The sequence below is a fragment of the Ranitomeya variabilis genome, chromosome 1 (genome assembly GCF_051348905.1).
Source record: "Ranitomeya variabilis isolate aRanVar5 chromosome 1, aRanVar5.hap1, whole genome shotgun sequence".
Classification (NCBI taxonomy): Eukaryota; Metazoa; Chordata; class Amphibia; order Anura; family Dendrobatidae; genus Ranitomeya; species Ranitomeya variabilis.
Genome location: NC_135232.1, coordinates 393,585,694 through 393,599,193, shown reverse-complemented (window position 1 = coordinate 393,599,193; position 13,500 = coordinate 393,585,694). Strand labels below are relative to the sequence as shown.

The window sequence follows — 13,500 nt, the reverse complement described above, 5'->3', positions numbered from 1 at the left end:
TGCATTAAACACTCAGGACACTATTTAAAAGGGAATATGTCAGCAGGATTTCACCCCCAAACTATTTACATGTAGCCATGGCAAAGCCAAGTCCAGCTATATTTTACATGGCTAGTCCGTTCCTCCATTAATGAGAAATCAGTGTTTGATTTGATATGTAAATGTAGCTGAAGAACTATTACAGAAATGAAGCCTCTGTCACCCCGGCTCTATTCCCTGCCCAACGCCACTTCCTCTTGCATGATTGACGGATACTTTGCCTGAAGTCACACAGCATGGACACAGTCTGTCAAGCAGGAGGTAATGATGCTGGGCAGGGAATAGAGCTGGAATGACACAGGCTTCAGATGTACAAATACTTCAGCCTCATTTACATATCAATTCTCAATAATGGAGGGATGGACTAACCATGTAAAGCAGGGGTGGGGAATTTTTTTTTTTGCGAAGTGCCGTATGGATATTTATACCATCGGGGGCCGTACAAACTCTGCCCACAAAGTACATCCTGACTGACACTGGTGTCAGGATGTAATCTTTCATTGCATGCCCTTCAATGTTCAGTAGTGAACACTGCGTGTGTGCTGACAGAGCAAGAAGAAATTAATGAGTTTGTGGCAATCAAAATACAGCTCCTTGCCCAAGAATGCGGTCCCTAAGAATTTGCTCGGGGGCCTGATAAAAGGTCATCGAGGGGTTCCCCACCCCTGATGTAAAGGTATAGCTGGACTTGTCTTTGAAAGATCTACATGTGCATAGAAAAATAGTTTTGATTGCAAAATGCTGCTAACAGATTCTCTTTAAAGCGAAATACAACTTTTAAAGTAACTAATAATGCAAATGTTCTGCTTAAACTAGAATCTAATTTCCAATAGGCGCCATCTTTACGTTCAGCATCCAGTAATAAAAGTTATATTCATTATTACTGAGACAGCAATATAGTAATGACAGTCAGAGCACTTACCACATCTTTACTTGCCAAGGCCCGAGGATCATCAACTGCCTCTTTCAGAAGATTGCAGGCAGACAGCATCTTCGCACTAAATTCATATCTGCATAGGAAACAAACCAGATTAACGCTTCAGGAATACTAACAATACATTATAAAATGTAACAGCGGAAATACTGTGCACACAGCTTACTGACTTCATCAGTTAATGCAAACTTAAATGAACAATAAAACTACAATCCTGCCATTTTACAGACATCCAAAAAGCTGTAAAGGAGACACTGATCTAATAGAATATCGCAACTGCGCTAACAGGACAGTACTGTACCTTTCTCGGATTTCCACTTTCTCGGTTTCCTTGTCAGCATCACTTTTGGGCCCACTTCCTTCTGTTTGTCCACTTGCTACAACCTGTTTTATCACTTCGGAGCGTTCATTTAAGTTTTCCTCTTCCTCACGTTCATCATCTGACTCTGTGGATGAACTTCCATCTGAGCTGGATTCATCACTAGATGTGGTTTCATACCTGAAAAGTATACACATAAGACCTTAACACTCCTCACATTAGTAAGGTAAGAGCTGTATAACTTCTGGGTAGGAACAGAAAATCATATAGATCTATTAACACTTTCATTGATAAATCACATATTTATTTCAAGTGGTACATGCGAGAAGCCTTCATAGTGGAAATCTAAATAGATCCATGACAAATCAATGGGTTAAGTTAGATTTGATGTCTAACAGATACTATCACTTCTGGCTCTTTGCAAATCTCAAGAATGTGTGCAACATTCCACATTCCTGAGCATGGACAATGAAGCCGGGTCTATGTCCCCCAGCTTCATGGGCACACTACACATGCCAATGGAGGCAGCAGTGATGCCAGACTCCGCTATAGAGGAGCTTGGCTTATATAGGCCAAAGACTTATATAGGCCGGTCTTACAGCCCACACATGCCACCGATTACTATATATACACATTGATGAATAAATTGCTCCTAGCACGCGCAGTGGTCTGATGGATTTGGGGATGTACAACTGGGTTTTTTGCGCATTCCCAGAGAGGAAGAACATCACGAGCATGAGTGAGATTTGCAGAGAGCTGGTGGTGACGCCACTAGTGTAAATCACGTCGCTCCTGCCCACAGGAGTGTTCTCACGTAGAGAGGGAGGATTGGTTTGTGGCAATAAACCATTCATTTGCATACTGTGAGCCCAGTTTCAAAGTTACTGTTCTATTAATTAAGCAAGCGATGCGGCATAGCATAGAGAGGGGTTTATTAGAATACAGGAAAATTAGGTTATACATGGTGGTGCTTTAGAGGGAGTAGGGTAGCTGACATCTACAATTTAAGACTAAATTCATACATTGCTGTAAATTACATCCATGAGAAATTGACTGTTTTTCATCTGTGTCGCATCCGTTTTTTTATTGCCCAATTTAAAAAACTGAATTAGGTAGACTGTGTGAACTGTTTCTTCGCAATGGGCCAGTGAAAAATGGATGAACGATCTTAGAAGCCCCCGAGTGTCACCCAATTACCCTTGACGATTTATCATGGATCCTCTCCGCACAACGCAAAAAATTATAAATTCAGTTCCATCACATTCACTCAAACTATGGGATTACCTAAAATATTCCTCAAACTCAATTTTCCCCTTCCTGCCACTAGCACCACTATGGGGCAATTCACAGATTCTCAGTCACAAACACTAACCTTAAAAAAATAAAAATCCTTGGGAAGCCTTACCCCTACCATCTCTATCCACACTCAAATTCTCATCTCAGTTATATTCCTAGCAACCAAGCAAACTATAGCATTAGCCTGGAAAAAAATCAGGTCTAGGCTTGACAGAAGTCAAGAGACACCTTTCTTTGTATATGATCAATGAAAAATGATATGCGATACTTATGGACAAAGTCTGTAAATTTGAGAAAATTGGCTTCCCTCGACTAACCCCACCCCCCAGGGCTCCTTTTCCCCCCTCCTTTACCCTCTACTCCTTCCCATTAGTTACGTTAGCCCATCCCCTTGTACTCCACCCATCTAAATTTTTGTTTTCTTATGGATCACGCCAATGTACCGGTTTGTTATTTGAATAATTCTTTAATAAAAATCTATTGTTGAAACAACAAAAAAAAGGATGAAACATAGATGAAACACTGAAGCACAAAAGGATATCTTCTGTGTTTCCTCTGTCTTGTACGTTCCCCATAAACTTTAATAGCTTAGTCTGATCCGCCAAATGGATAGCATATGGAAAAACACTGCATGCGATTGCCAGTGAGTGGAACTACCTTCACTTGTACTCCACAGCCTGTCTGATCTATACCAGGAGCGCCTTCCGTTCCTTTTCTAGATACCAGCCCTGAGCTCAACAGTCTCCTAAGGCACCTAAAGAGGCTGTCCAGTTCGTGACAGGAGACCCGCAGCCAGTCCGCGATTCTCATAACTGCACCGTGATAAACGGGTGTGTGAATCTGGTCTTACTAATGCAAGGCTCTATACACATAGACAACACAGTCTCTAGCATAGTTATTCAAACATGCTTACCCGCCATTGATACCAACAAATTGAAGGTTTTTCTTTGTTTTTGAGGATTCTTTCTTCTCATCTTTTCTCTTCATGATGGACTTTAGAGTACTGTTTCTGCTTGTACTCACTAATACAGAGGAGGAAAGAAAAACAGGAGGAAAGTAGTAAAATATTATACCAAAAATACTAAAGGCTACTAGAATATCTCATTGTCAAGAGCCTGTTCAGAATATCAATCCTAATTATAGTAATATCTTGGCAGCAGGAATCATTGACAGATCGTTCCTGATCAAAATTACATTGTAGAAGAGCTTAGCAAAAATAACAGAAAAACAGATTATGTTGGAGAACCTCTGTATTCAGTCAGGTCAGCAAGGGGATATCCTCTACATGACAAGTTAGGCCAAAACAGTGTAAAAATAGGTCATCTGAAAACTGCAACCAATATTGACCAAGATCTTGTAGGGGAGATTAAAAGAGACAATTAAAAGTATGGATGTACATGGAGACTTGTGGGGACAGAGGGAGACAAGATGTACAGATACTACATTGCACATTACTAGTTACGTGGAAGCGTACGAGAACCAGTATAGAAAGCTCCTAACCTGGTAGACCCGAGCGTGCTAGTCTTTGGTCCTGTTCAGGTCTCGTTTCTGCCCTATGCTTAGCATGTACCCCAGGATAGCACCAAATGTACAAACTAAATGTGTCCATAGACCTCCAGTTCCGAAAGGAGCAGGATGAGTGATTTCACCCTGCGTTTGAGAAGCACACTGGACTTCATTTATCTTCAAGAGTTGAGTTGGCAACCTACTCTTTTTCTTGTACTATACAGTTTTGAACACGAAGCCTATGAAGTCTTTGTGAGTTTTTATGTCAGAGTCAGTTTTACAAAGGGGGTTTGCCAAACCACAGAGAAGGGTCAATTTGACAATCAAAATTTATAGTGAATAAATAGAAAAAGAAATTTGGGCAAAAAATCCCTAGCCAGCTCACCACTCTCAGCCGCAGGTGCACGAGACCTTGTCCAAACCCGACATGTTGAATCAATGAAGAGAAAAAAAAAAAAAAAAAAAAAAGGGTCGTCCCAGCTCCTTTAAACAAATTATTTTATTGTAGACACATTAAAATTGTAAACAGCAGCTAAATCCTCATTCTGTGAAGGTGCGCTAGTGTGCCAACAGTCCAGCAACGCGTTTCGATCTGAAAAGATTTAGCCGCTGTTTACAATTTTAACGTGTCTACAATAAAAGAATTCGTTTAAAGGAGCTGGGACAACACCTTTTTTTTTTTTTTTTCTTCATTAATCAAAATTTATCCTTGATCCCTGGGATCTCACATCAATTGAGAAAACTAGAATTTTGTATCTGCCAATATTCCCATTAACCTGGGGCAAAAAAGGAAAAGAAGTGACAAACTGTCTCCCTTTTTTTGCTCTGTTTCACAGGAAGTAACAAAGGACATGGAACACAGATCATTTAGACATTCCTTCAAGGTATAACCTATGGCTATGTCATAAATGTTGTCTTAGCAATGCTATAATATTACCATAAACAGAAGAAGCTGTGTTTTCACAGCCCAGCTCATTTGCAGCCACAAAGTTGGGTGAAGCAGAGAACACTTCATCGTCAGCTTTCACAATGTTCAGCCTCGCAAGCTTAGAGACTCCTTGTCGGGTGAGGGCATGCGTACTGGAAGCGTAACATTCAGTAGATACTTTGGCCTGACTGTTGGAGTCCTCTTTAGTCCCTGACAAAATGAAGAGACAGCAGATTATGTTAATAGATAACATTTACAGAGTTCTGATCAACAAGTTATTAAGTAACGCAGCGTTACCCAATACTTTACACTGTACAATCACATAAAATGATAAAAGGTAGATGGCAGGATCTTAGGCAGGGGTTTTGTGCCCCAAATCTCAGGAAACTGATGAAAAAAAACAGAGGATCATTTATCAGGCCGTCATGTACAAAGAACATACTAGTTGCCATCTGTAGCACACTAGTATCCAGCATACAAGGACCACAGATAAAAGTATGGTCATGGAAAAAATAAAAAAGTCCTTACAGACACAAAGACCATAGATGTAAAACCGGAATATGAGTTCGTATTATATGCAATGGGAACTCGGGAATGCTTCGATCTGGATGCAATGATCTGGTCATCTAGCCAAAGTATTGTATGTATGAATATACGTAAATACACACGCTGTGTTTTTTTGTTTTATAAAGGAATTATACAAGTAAGGTCATGTTGCTCTTGAACATGGCATCTAGCGCTAAACACAAAGTGTGGTCAACTAGGTCAAGAATGAAAAACATTTTTATTCTGTTTTTACAACCAATCTGTAAAGGTTACATTTCTTAATTGCTGGCACAGCCCAAGGTTATAAAAACATGATGTGTGTATTGATACACAGATATTGTAGCAGATGTGATGCCAAACAGTAGACTTCATTCCTGAGGAGCTCATCAGCACCAAAGGGTTAGTGTGACCTGGGATAGGGGATGTCTCATACAACCTATGTAGACTACCAAGGCTAGCAAATACCCCGGAAATGGCTACAAGAAAAGAGGTGCTGTAATAAAGAAGAGTGCAGCATGACCCTGTGATGTACAAGTGTTAAATATTGGCACAAGTTTCTTGCCGATTTCCTTCCTAATAACGTCATTTATGTCTTATACACACCGATACTGTAGTGAGTAGGGTTGAGCGAAACGGATCGGACAAATTCAAAAGTCGCCGACTTTTGGCAAAGTCGGGTTTCATGAAACCCGACCCGATCCCAGTGTGGGATCTCGGAGTACCCTGAGAGATGTGGTTCTCTAATTCTTCCATCCAGCGGAAGAGAGACCTGGCTACACAGGTGGATGCAATATTGAACCGGAGAGCCGAGGTGGAAGTTTCCCAGGATTTTTTGAGTAGGCTTTCAATCTTCCCATCTAAGGGGTCCTTTAATTGGGAGGAGTCCTCGAAAGGCAGGGCGGTCTTTTTTTGCCACCTTAGCCACCTGAACATCTATTTTTGGGATGTTCCATTTAATTGAATCCTCATCCAGAGGAAATCTGTGTTTAAAGTCTGACGGGGTGGTAAGCCGTTTCTCTGGAAGCTCCCACTCATTATTGATCATATCAATGATACTCTTATGTACGGGGAAGCCAAGTTGTTTATCAGTATGTATGCCAAATAACTCATCCTGTATTGTCTGAGGAACGGGTTCCTCTTTAAGCCCCATAGTATTCCGCACTGCGGACACCAATTCTTCAATATGTTCAGATGAAAAAAGGTATTTCCTGATTTCTGAAGTTTTATGAGGTAGAACATCCTCCCGATTTACTGAGGATGATGCATAAGAGCCATCAGAATCTGAGTCAGAATATTCCTGGATCTTCCTTTTCTTGGAAAGCGAAGGACCAGGTGAGGGTGGTGGTGGCGGCGGGGGAGTGGCTAAAGAGGTTTGAACCTCCTGCCTGACTAAGGAATGTATCTCTTCTATTAGTGAAGGATGTTCGGCCCGGATTATTTTGTCCATACAGGGTTGGCACAATTTTTTCTCCCATTTTAAGGGCAGTTTTTCATTACATACAGCACATTTGCGCTTAGTGGTGGATTTATGGACAGGCTTATCTCCCTGAAACGAGAGAGGGAGCAGTATGAGAAGGTATACTTTAAAAACCACCCTTAAATGGGACCCATCCCTGCCACACTTACTGGGGCTTGGGGAGCGCTGGGCTCTGCAGCTGCAGGGCAAGACGTATCCATGCTGAGCAGGCTTACCTGAGACGTCTTCTGCAGCTTATATAGAAAATAAATGCTGCTCCAGCGCCTGGCAATTAGCCGTCCCCTCCCCCTCCGCAGTCCCAGGCAGGCGTGCGAGGATGCAGCGTGCCTCACACGCCATTCAGAGGTCCGGAATCCCGGAAGTAACAGCGCTCCTGTACAGGAGTGCCCGACCCGGAAGTGAAGCGCCACGTGACTTCCGGGTCGCCGAACAGCGCGCACAGGAGGGGGAGACACCAGAGAGCTCAGGGAGGCCTCCGGCAGGGGATCACTGGTCCGCTTTACCCCCGTAAGGGGACGCAGGAGGATCAGGATAGCGGTCCCAGAATCCGGAGGAGACGGGAGCATAAAAAGGAGGAGGAAGCCCGGGGGCCCGACCACCAATGCCCAGCACAAGAATAAGGTAGCACTGCCAGAGCCGGCCGCGCATCGTACCAGGAACCTCTCCATGCCCCATGGGGAACAGGAAAGACACTGGTTAATGGGAGGTGTTTTTAACCTCTTTTGCTTCCTGTCCCCCATTAGGGTATAGAGACAACCTCCTGGGCTGTCGTGGAAGGCAACTAGAGAAAAAAATAAACACATTTGCATAACTCGAATTGTGCAAAACTTGTGACATTTCAATGTGTTTTACATCAGGACTGTAACAAAGTCTATGACCTCAATTCATCAAGGTGTTTTTTTTTTTTGTGCCAAAGATTACATATGACTATCACAATGCAGGTCACCCTACCAATCACAGAAGTAGGAGACAGAAGTGACATCTCCACTCATCTAATACGAGTGACCACACTACTAGTACGGCCGACACAGAATAACATTTTACAACGCTAGAATAACACACCAATACACTTTTCCAAAATGAATAAACAGAAGACCACTTCATAGCTGAAAATATTTCTTGTCCAGAAGAGGAAATGAAATGGCGGTGACCTAGGGGCAGGCAAGTCTGCCAAAGCAAGATTGCATAGGGCTGCTGCACAGTGCTGGGATACAGTGATAGTGTTACAAAGGCAGGAAATCAGATGGGAGTGTATACTGACAGCGAAGGGCACTCTGCTGCTGCATGGCACCCCTTGTCAAAACTTAGTGCGGAAGTGCAAAGGGAGTCGGCAGGGAGGGTGTGAGCGGCACTGCTCACTGGAGGAAACACTGGGTTATTCCCAACACTTCTCACTTATCCGGTGTCCATCCCACACAGGGACAAACAGTACTAGTTATAAATGTCTGTCTAAAGAGATGTGCTTTTAGAGGACGCTTATAAACATGGAGGCTAGGTATTAGTTTCATTGTCCAAGGTAGTGCATTCCAGGAAACTGGTGCAGCAGGAGAAAAATTCCTGGAGACGGGAGTGGGATATTCTCATTACAGAGGATGTTAGTCTTCGGTCATTAATGGAGAGTACGGGTAGGGTGGTAGACAGATGAGGGAGAAGATGTAGAGTGGTGCAGAACTGTGGAGAGCTTTGTGGGTGAGAGATAAATGTATGCTGTACTCTATAGAAGATGGATAACCAGTACAATATTATATATTGGTAAGTGCAATAAAATCATGTCCATAACACTTGTTAAAAAAAAAAATTATATATATATATATATATATATACACATACATACATACATACATACATATATATATGTACAGTATATATATATATGTACCGCAGCTGCACCTTAAAGGCCCTTACCCCCAAAAGAGCAGTAGAATGAACTCCAGGGGGTAGGACAACTTAGCCAGAGTGTTTTGAATAGCACAATATCCCACACTGATAGACCATGACACTGCTTATGGCAGAAGCCATGGTACAACAATAGAGCTTAGTGAACACTTTGTATGTTATTATTGATAATGCGACATATCAATATGAATGACCACATTGAAAAGGTTGCATGGAAGTTGCACATGAATCGTCCGACATTTCAACATACCAATATAGGAGATGTACTAGAAGCCAATACAAGTGAATGTTCTTGGAATATCAACACTGCAAACGTAAGGTGCACCCTTAGCATGGCTGAGCAGGTCCGTGCACCTTCCCACCTACTTGTGGCGTATCCATCTCTGCTTCCCCCCTACTTTAATGGACAGCTCTAGCTGTAGGCTATGTGCACACGCTGCGGATCCGCAGCGGTTTCCCATGCGTTCACAGTACAATGTAAACCTATGGGAAACGCAATCTGCAGTGCACATGCTGCGGAAAAAAACGCACGGAAACGCAGCGATTTACATTCCGCAGCATGTCAATTCTTTGTGCGGAATCCGCAGCGGTTTTGCACCTGCTCCATAATAGAAATCCGCAGGTGTAAAACAGCAGTGGAATCCGCACAAAAACTGCGGTAATTCCGCAGGAAAACCATAGTGTTTTTGCCCTGCGGATTTATCAAATCTGCTGCGGAAAAATCAGCAGTGGACCATTTCTACGTGTGCACATACCCGTACAGGAATAAGAGGATGAGGTAGATAGATTTAGAACCAGCAGATCTATTTGGCCCTTAGAGCACTTGTGACAAGAGGGCCAGTTGGTACTAGTGTGTGACCAGTTGGTGGCCACCATGTACCCGCTATATACATTATAGAGAAACGATGCCACAATTCTGGAGTGTATAACACCATGGATCCGAGCGTCTAATTACTGATGTCTTTTCATTTCCACCCCCTCTTGTTAGGGGCTTAATTTGAAGCTTGTTGCAACATTAATGGAGTTCAGGCCTATCCTCTGATAAAAATAGGATGGGGTAATGACTGGTAAGATTCCAAACTACTCAGGCATTTTTTTTCAGGGTCACAGGAAAAAATCTCTATGCCTGTCGCTGTTCATCAGCTGTTCACAAGATAATTCGAAAACTATCAATACTGCCTACATAAAATAACAGAAAAAAAACACCTTATACAAGGTCAGGTTTTTTTTCGTCATTATATCCCATCTTGTCCAGTAAGATCACAAAACATAGAAGTAACTCTGGGGTGGGAGGGCATCGGAGTCTTGGCAAAAAGGGAAAGCATCCAGTTTGTAGGCAGCGGTTCCCAAATTGTTTTATTCAAACCTGAAACCAGCTAAACACTGACCTGGCGTCCATATGGGCAGCACATCATCTGACAGTGGCAGCTTACGGCTGCAGTCAGTGTATAGACGACATATCACCACCTACACCAGACACTACAGGTAGTGCGTTCTCGGCATTAAGAATCCATAGTGGTAGTCTATTGGAACTTTTTTTTTTTTTTTTAACCCAAAGTCGGACATATACAGTATATGTAATACAGAAGTTAAAGGAGTGGCTAAGAATTGTTTCAGGGACCATATTGCAAAACTAAACACAAGATGTGCAGCAATATTGGTTGTGGCTCTTGGATTCCCTGAAAATAATCTCTCCCATACTCGCTATGTAACCCCCAAGGATCCAGCGCAGCCTCCCTAGTGGCAAGTGCTGGTATCAGAAACGATGAACGTACTCAGACACAGGACTGTTGCAGCCTGGAATTGGCTGCAAGGCGCAAGCTGACCATAGAAAACAACTGAACAATACACACTGTCATAACTACTACTCTCTGGCCAAGAGAGGAAAATGATAAACAGAAAACTAGTCTGGAATAACTCTATATTCACTAGCAGATGATATGGGCATTGGATTTAATGAACTGGACAAGCCCTTTAAGAGCAAACTGGCCACTTTGTATCTTTAGTTTGATGCCAAGCCAACTTAATAGCTGGTAACCACACAGCTAGGTCATATCCTCAGCTTTGCTGCAGAATTTTAGGAATGTGACAAGGATTTATACATGGAGTGAGAACGGGAAATTACTTTCTTGATGTAATTTCTGATAAAAATCATTATGCAGTGCTGCTTGTGTTCAGTGTGCAGTACACATCCTGCACGGAAGGTTAACAATTGTCCGCTTACAGAGTAAGTAGTAGCAAGCTTTCATAGACATGGCGAGCCAAACCACTCACTCATTCTAGACAATCACCCAGAACATACACCATGACCGCCATACACGTGGCTAGGCTCCGATCACACTAGTGTCACTTACAGCATACACGTGGCTAGGCTCCGATCACACTAGTGTCACTTACAGCATACACGTGGCTAGGCTCCGATCACACTAAAGTCACTTACAGCATACACGTGGCTAGGCTCCGATCACACTAGTGTTACAGCATACACGTGGCAAGGCTCCGATCACACTAGTGTCACTTATAGCATACACGTGGCTAGGCTCCGATCACACTAGTGTCATTTACAGCATACACGTGGCTAGGCTCCGATCACACTAGTGTCACTTACAGCATACACGTGGCTAGGCTCCGATCACACTAGTGTCACTTACAGCATACACGTGGCTAGGCTCCGATCACACTAGTGTCACTTATAGCATACACGTGGCTAGGCTCCGATCACACTAGTGTCACTTACAGCATACACGTGGCTAGGCTCCGATCACACTAGTGTAATTTACAGCATACACGTGGCTAGGCTCCGATCACACTAGTGTCACTTACAGCATACACGTGGCTAGGCTCCGATCACACTAGTGTCACTTACAGCATACACGTGGCTAGGCTCCGATCACACTAGTGTCACTTCCAGCATACACGTGGCTAGGCTCCGATCACACTAGTGTCACTTACAGCATACACGTGGCTAGGCTCCGATCACACTAGTGTCACTTACAGCATACACGTGGCTAGGCTCCGATCACACTAGTGTCACTTACAGCATACACGTGGCTAGGCTCCGATCACACTAGTGTCACTTACAGCATACACGTGGCTAGGCTCCGATCACACTAGTGTCACTTACAGCATACACGTGGCTAGGCTCCGATCACACTAGTGTCACTTACAGCATACACGTGGCTAGGCTCCGATCACACTAGTGTCACTTACAGCATACACGTGGCTAGGCTCCGATCACACTAGTGTCACTTACAGCATACACGTGGCTAGGCTCCGATCACACTAGTGTCACTTACAGCATACACGTGGCTAGGCTCCGATCACACTAGTGTCACTTACAGCATACACGTGGCTAGGCTCCGATCACACTAGTGTCACTTACAGCATACACGTGGCTAGGGTCCGATCACACTAGTGTCACTTACAGCATACACGTGGCTAGGGTCCGATCACACTAGTGTCACTTACAGCATACACGTGGCTAGGCTCCGATCACACTAGTGTCACTTACAGCATACACGTGGCTAGGCTCCGGTCGCACTAGCGTCACTTACAGCATACACGTGGCTAGGCTCCAGTAACACTAGTGTCACTTACAGCATACACGTGGCTAGGCTCCTATCACACTAGTGTCACTTACAGCACACACGTGGCTAGGGTCCGATCACACTAGTGGCACTTACAGCATACACGTGGCTAGGCTCCGATCACACTAGTGTCACAGCATACATGTGGCTAGGCTCCGTTCACACTAGTGTCACTTACAGCATACATGTGGCTAGGCTCCGATCACACTAGTGTCACTTACAGCATACACGTGGCTAGGGTCCAATCACACTAGTGTCACTTACAGCATACACGTGGCTAGGCTCCGATCACACTAGTGTCACTTACAGCATACACGTGGCTAGGCTCCGGTCGCACTAGCGTCACTTACAGCATACACGTGGCTAGGCTCCAGTAACACTAGTGTCACTTACAGCATACACGTGGCTAGGCTCCTATCACACTAGTGTCACTTACAGCACACACGTGGCTAGGGTCCGATCACACTAGTGGCACTTACAGCATACACGTGGCTAGGCTCCGATCACACTAGTGTCACAGCATACATGTGGCTAGGCTCCGTTCACACTAGTGTCACTTACAGCATACATGTGGCTAGGCTCCGATCACACTAGTGTCACTTACAGCATACATGTGGCTAGGCTCCGGTCGCACTAGTGTCACTTATAGCATACACGTGGCTAGGCTCCGATCACACTAGTGTCACAGCATACACGTGGCTAGGCTCTGCTCGCACTAGTGTCACTTACAGCATACACGTGGCTAGGCTCCAGTCGCACTAGTGTCACTTACAGCATACACGTGGCTAGGCTCCAGTCGCACTAGTGTCACTTACAGCATACACGTGGCTAGGCTCCAGTCGCACTAGTGTCACTTACAGCATACATGCGGCTAGGCTCCAGTCGCACTAGTGTCACTTACAGCATACACACGGCTAGGCTCCAGTCGCACTAGTGTCACTTACAGCATACACGCGGCTAGGCTCCAGTCGC

General features: G+C 44.0%; 1 protein-coding gene across 8 annotated transcripts in view; it reads right to left on the bottom strand.

The window, feature by feature from the left end:
• Positions 1-13,500, bottom strand: part of KANK1 (KN motif and ankyrin repeat domains 1) — a 356,154-nt gene that overhangs the window by 17,662 nt on the left and 324,992 nt on the right. For all 8 annotated transcript variants that reach the window (XM_077249101.1, XM_077249105.1, XM_077249102.1 and 5 more), the window contains 4 exons: positions 5,032-5,232; positions 3,502-3,610; positions 1,275-1,472; positions 962-1,049 (listed from right to left, as the gene is read on the bottom strand). In XM_077249101.1, the coding sequence (XP_077105216.1) occupies positions 962-1,049; positions 1,275-1,472; positions 3,502-3,610; positions 5,032-5,232 (596 nt within the window). The remainder of the gene's footprint in view (positions 1-961; positions 1,050-1,274; positions 1,473-3,501; positions 3,611-5,031; positions 5,233-13,500) is intronic.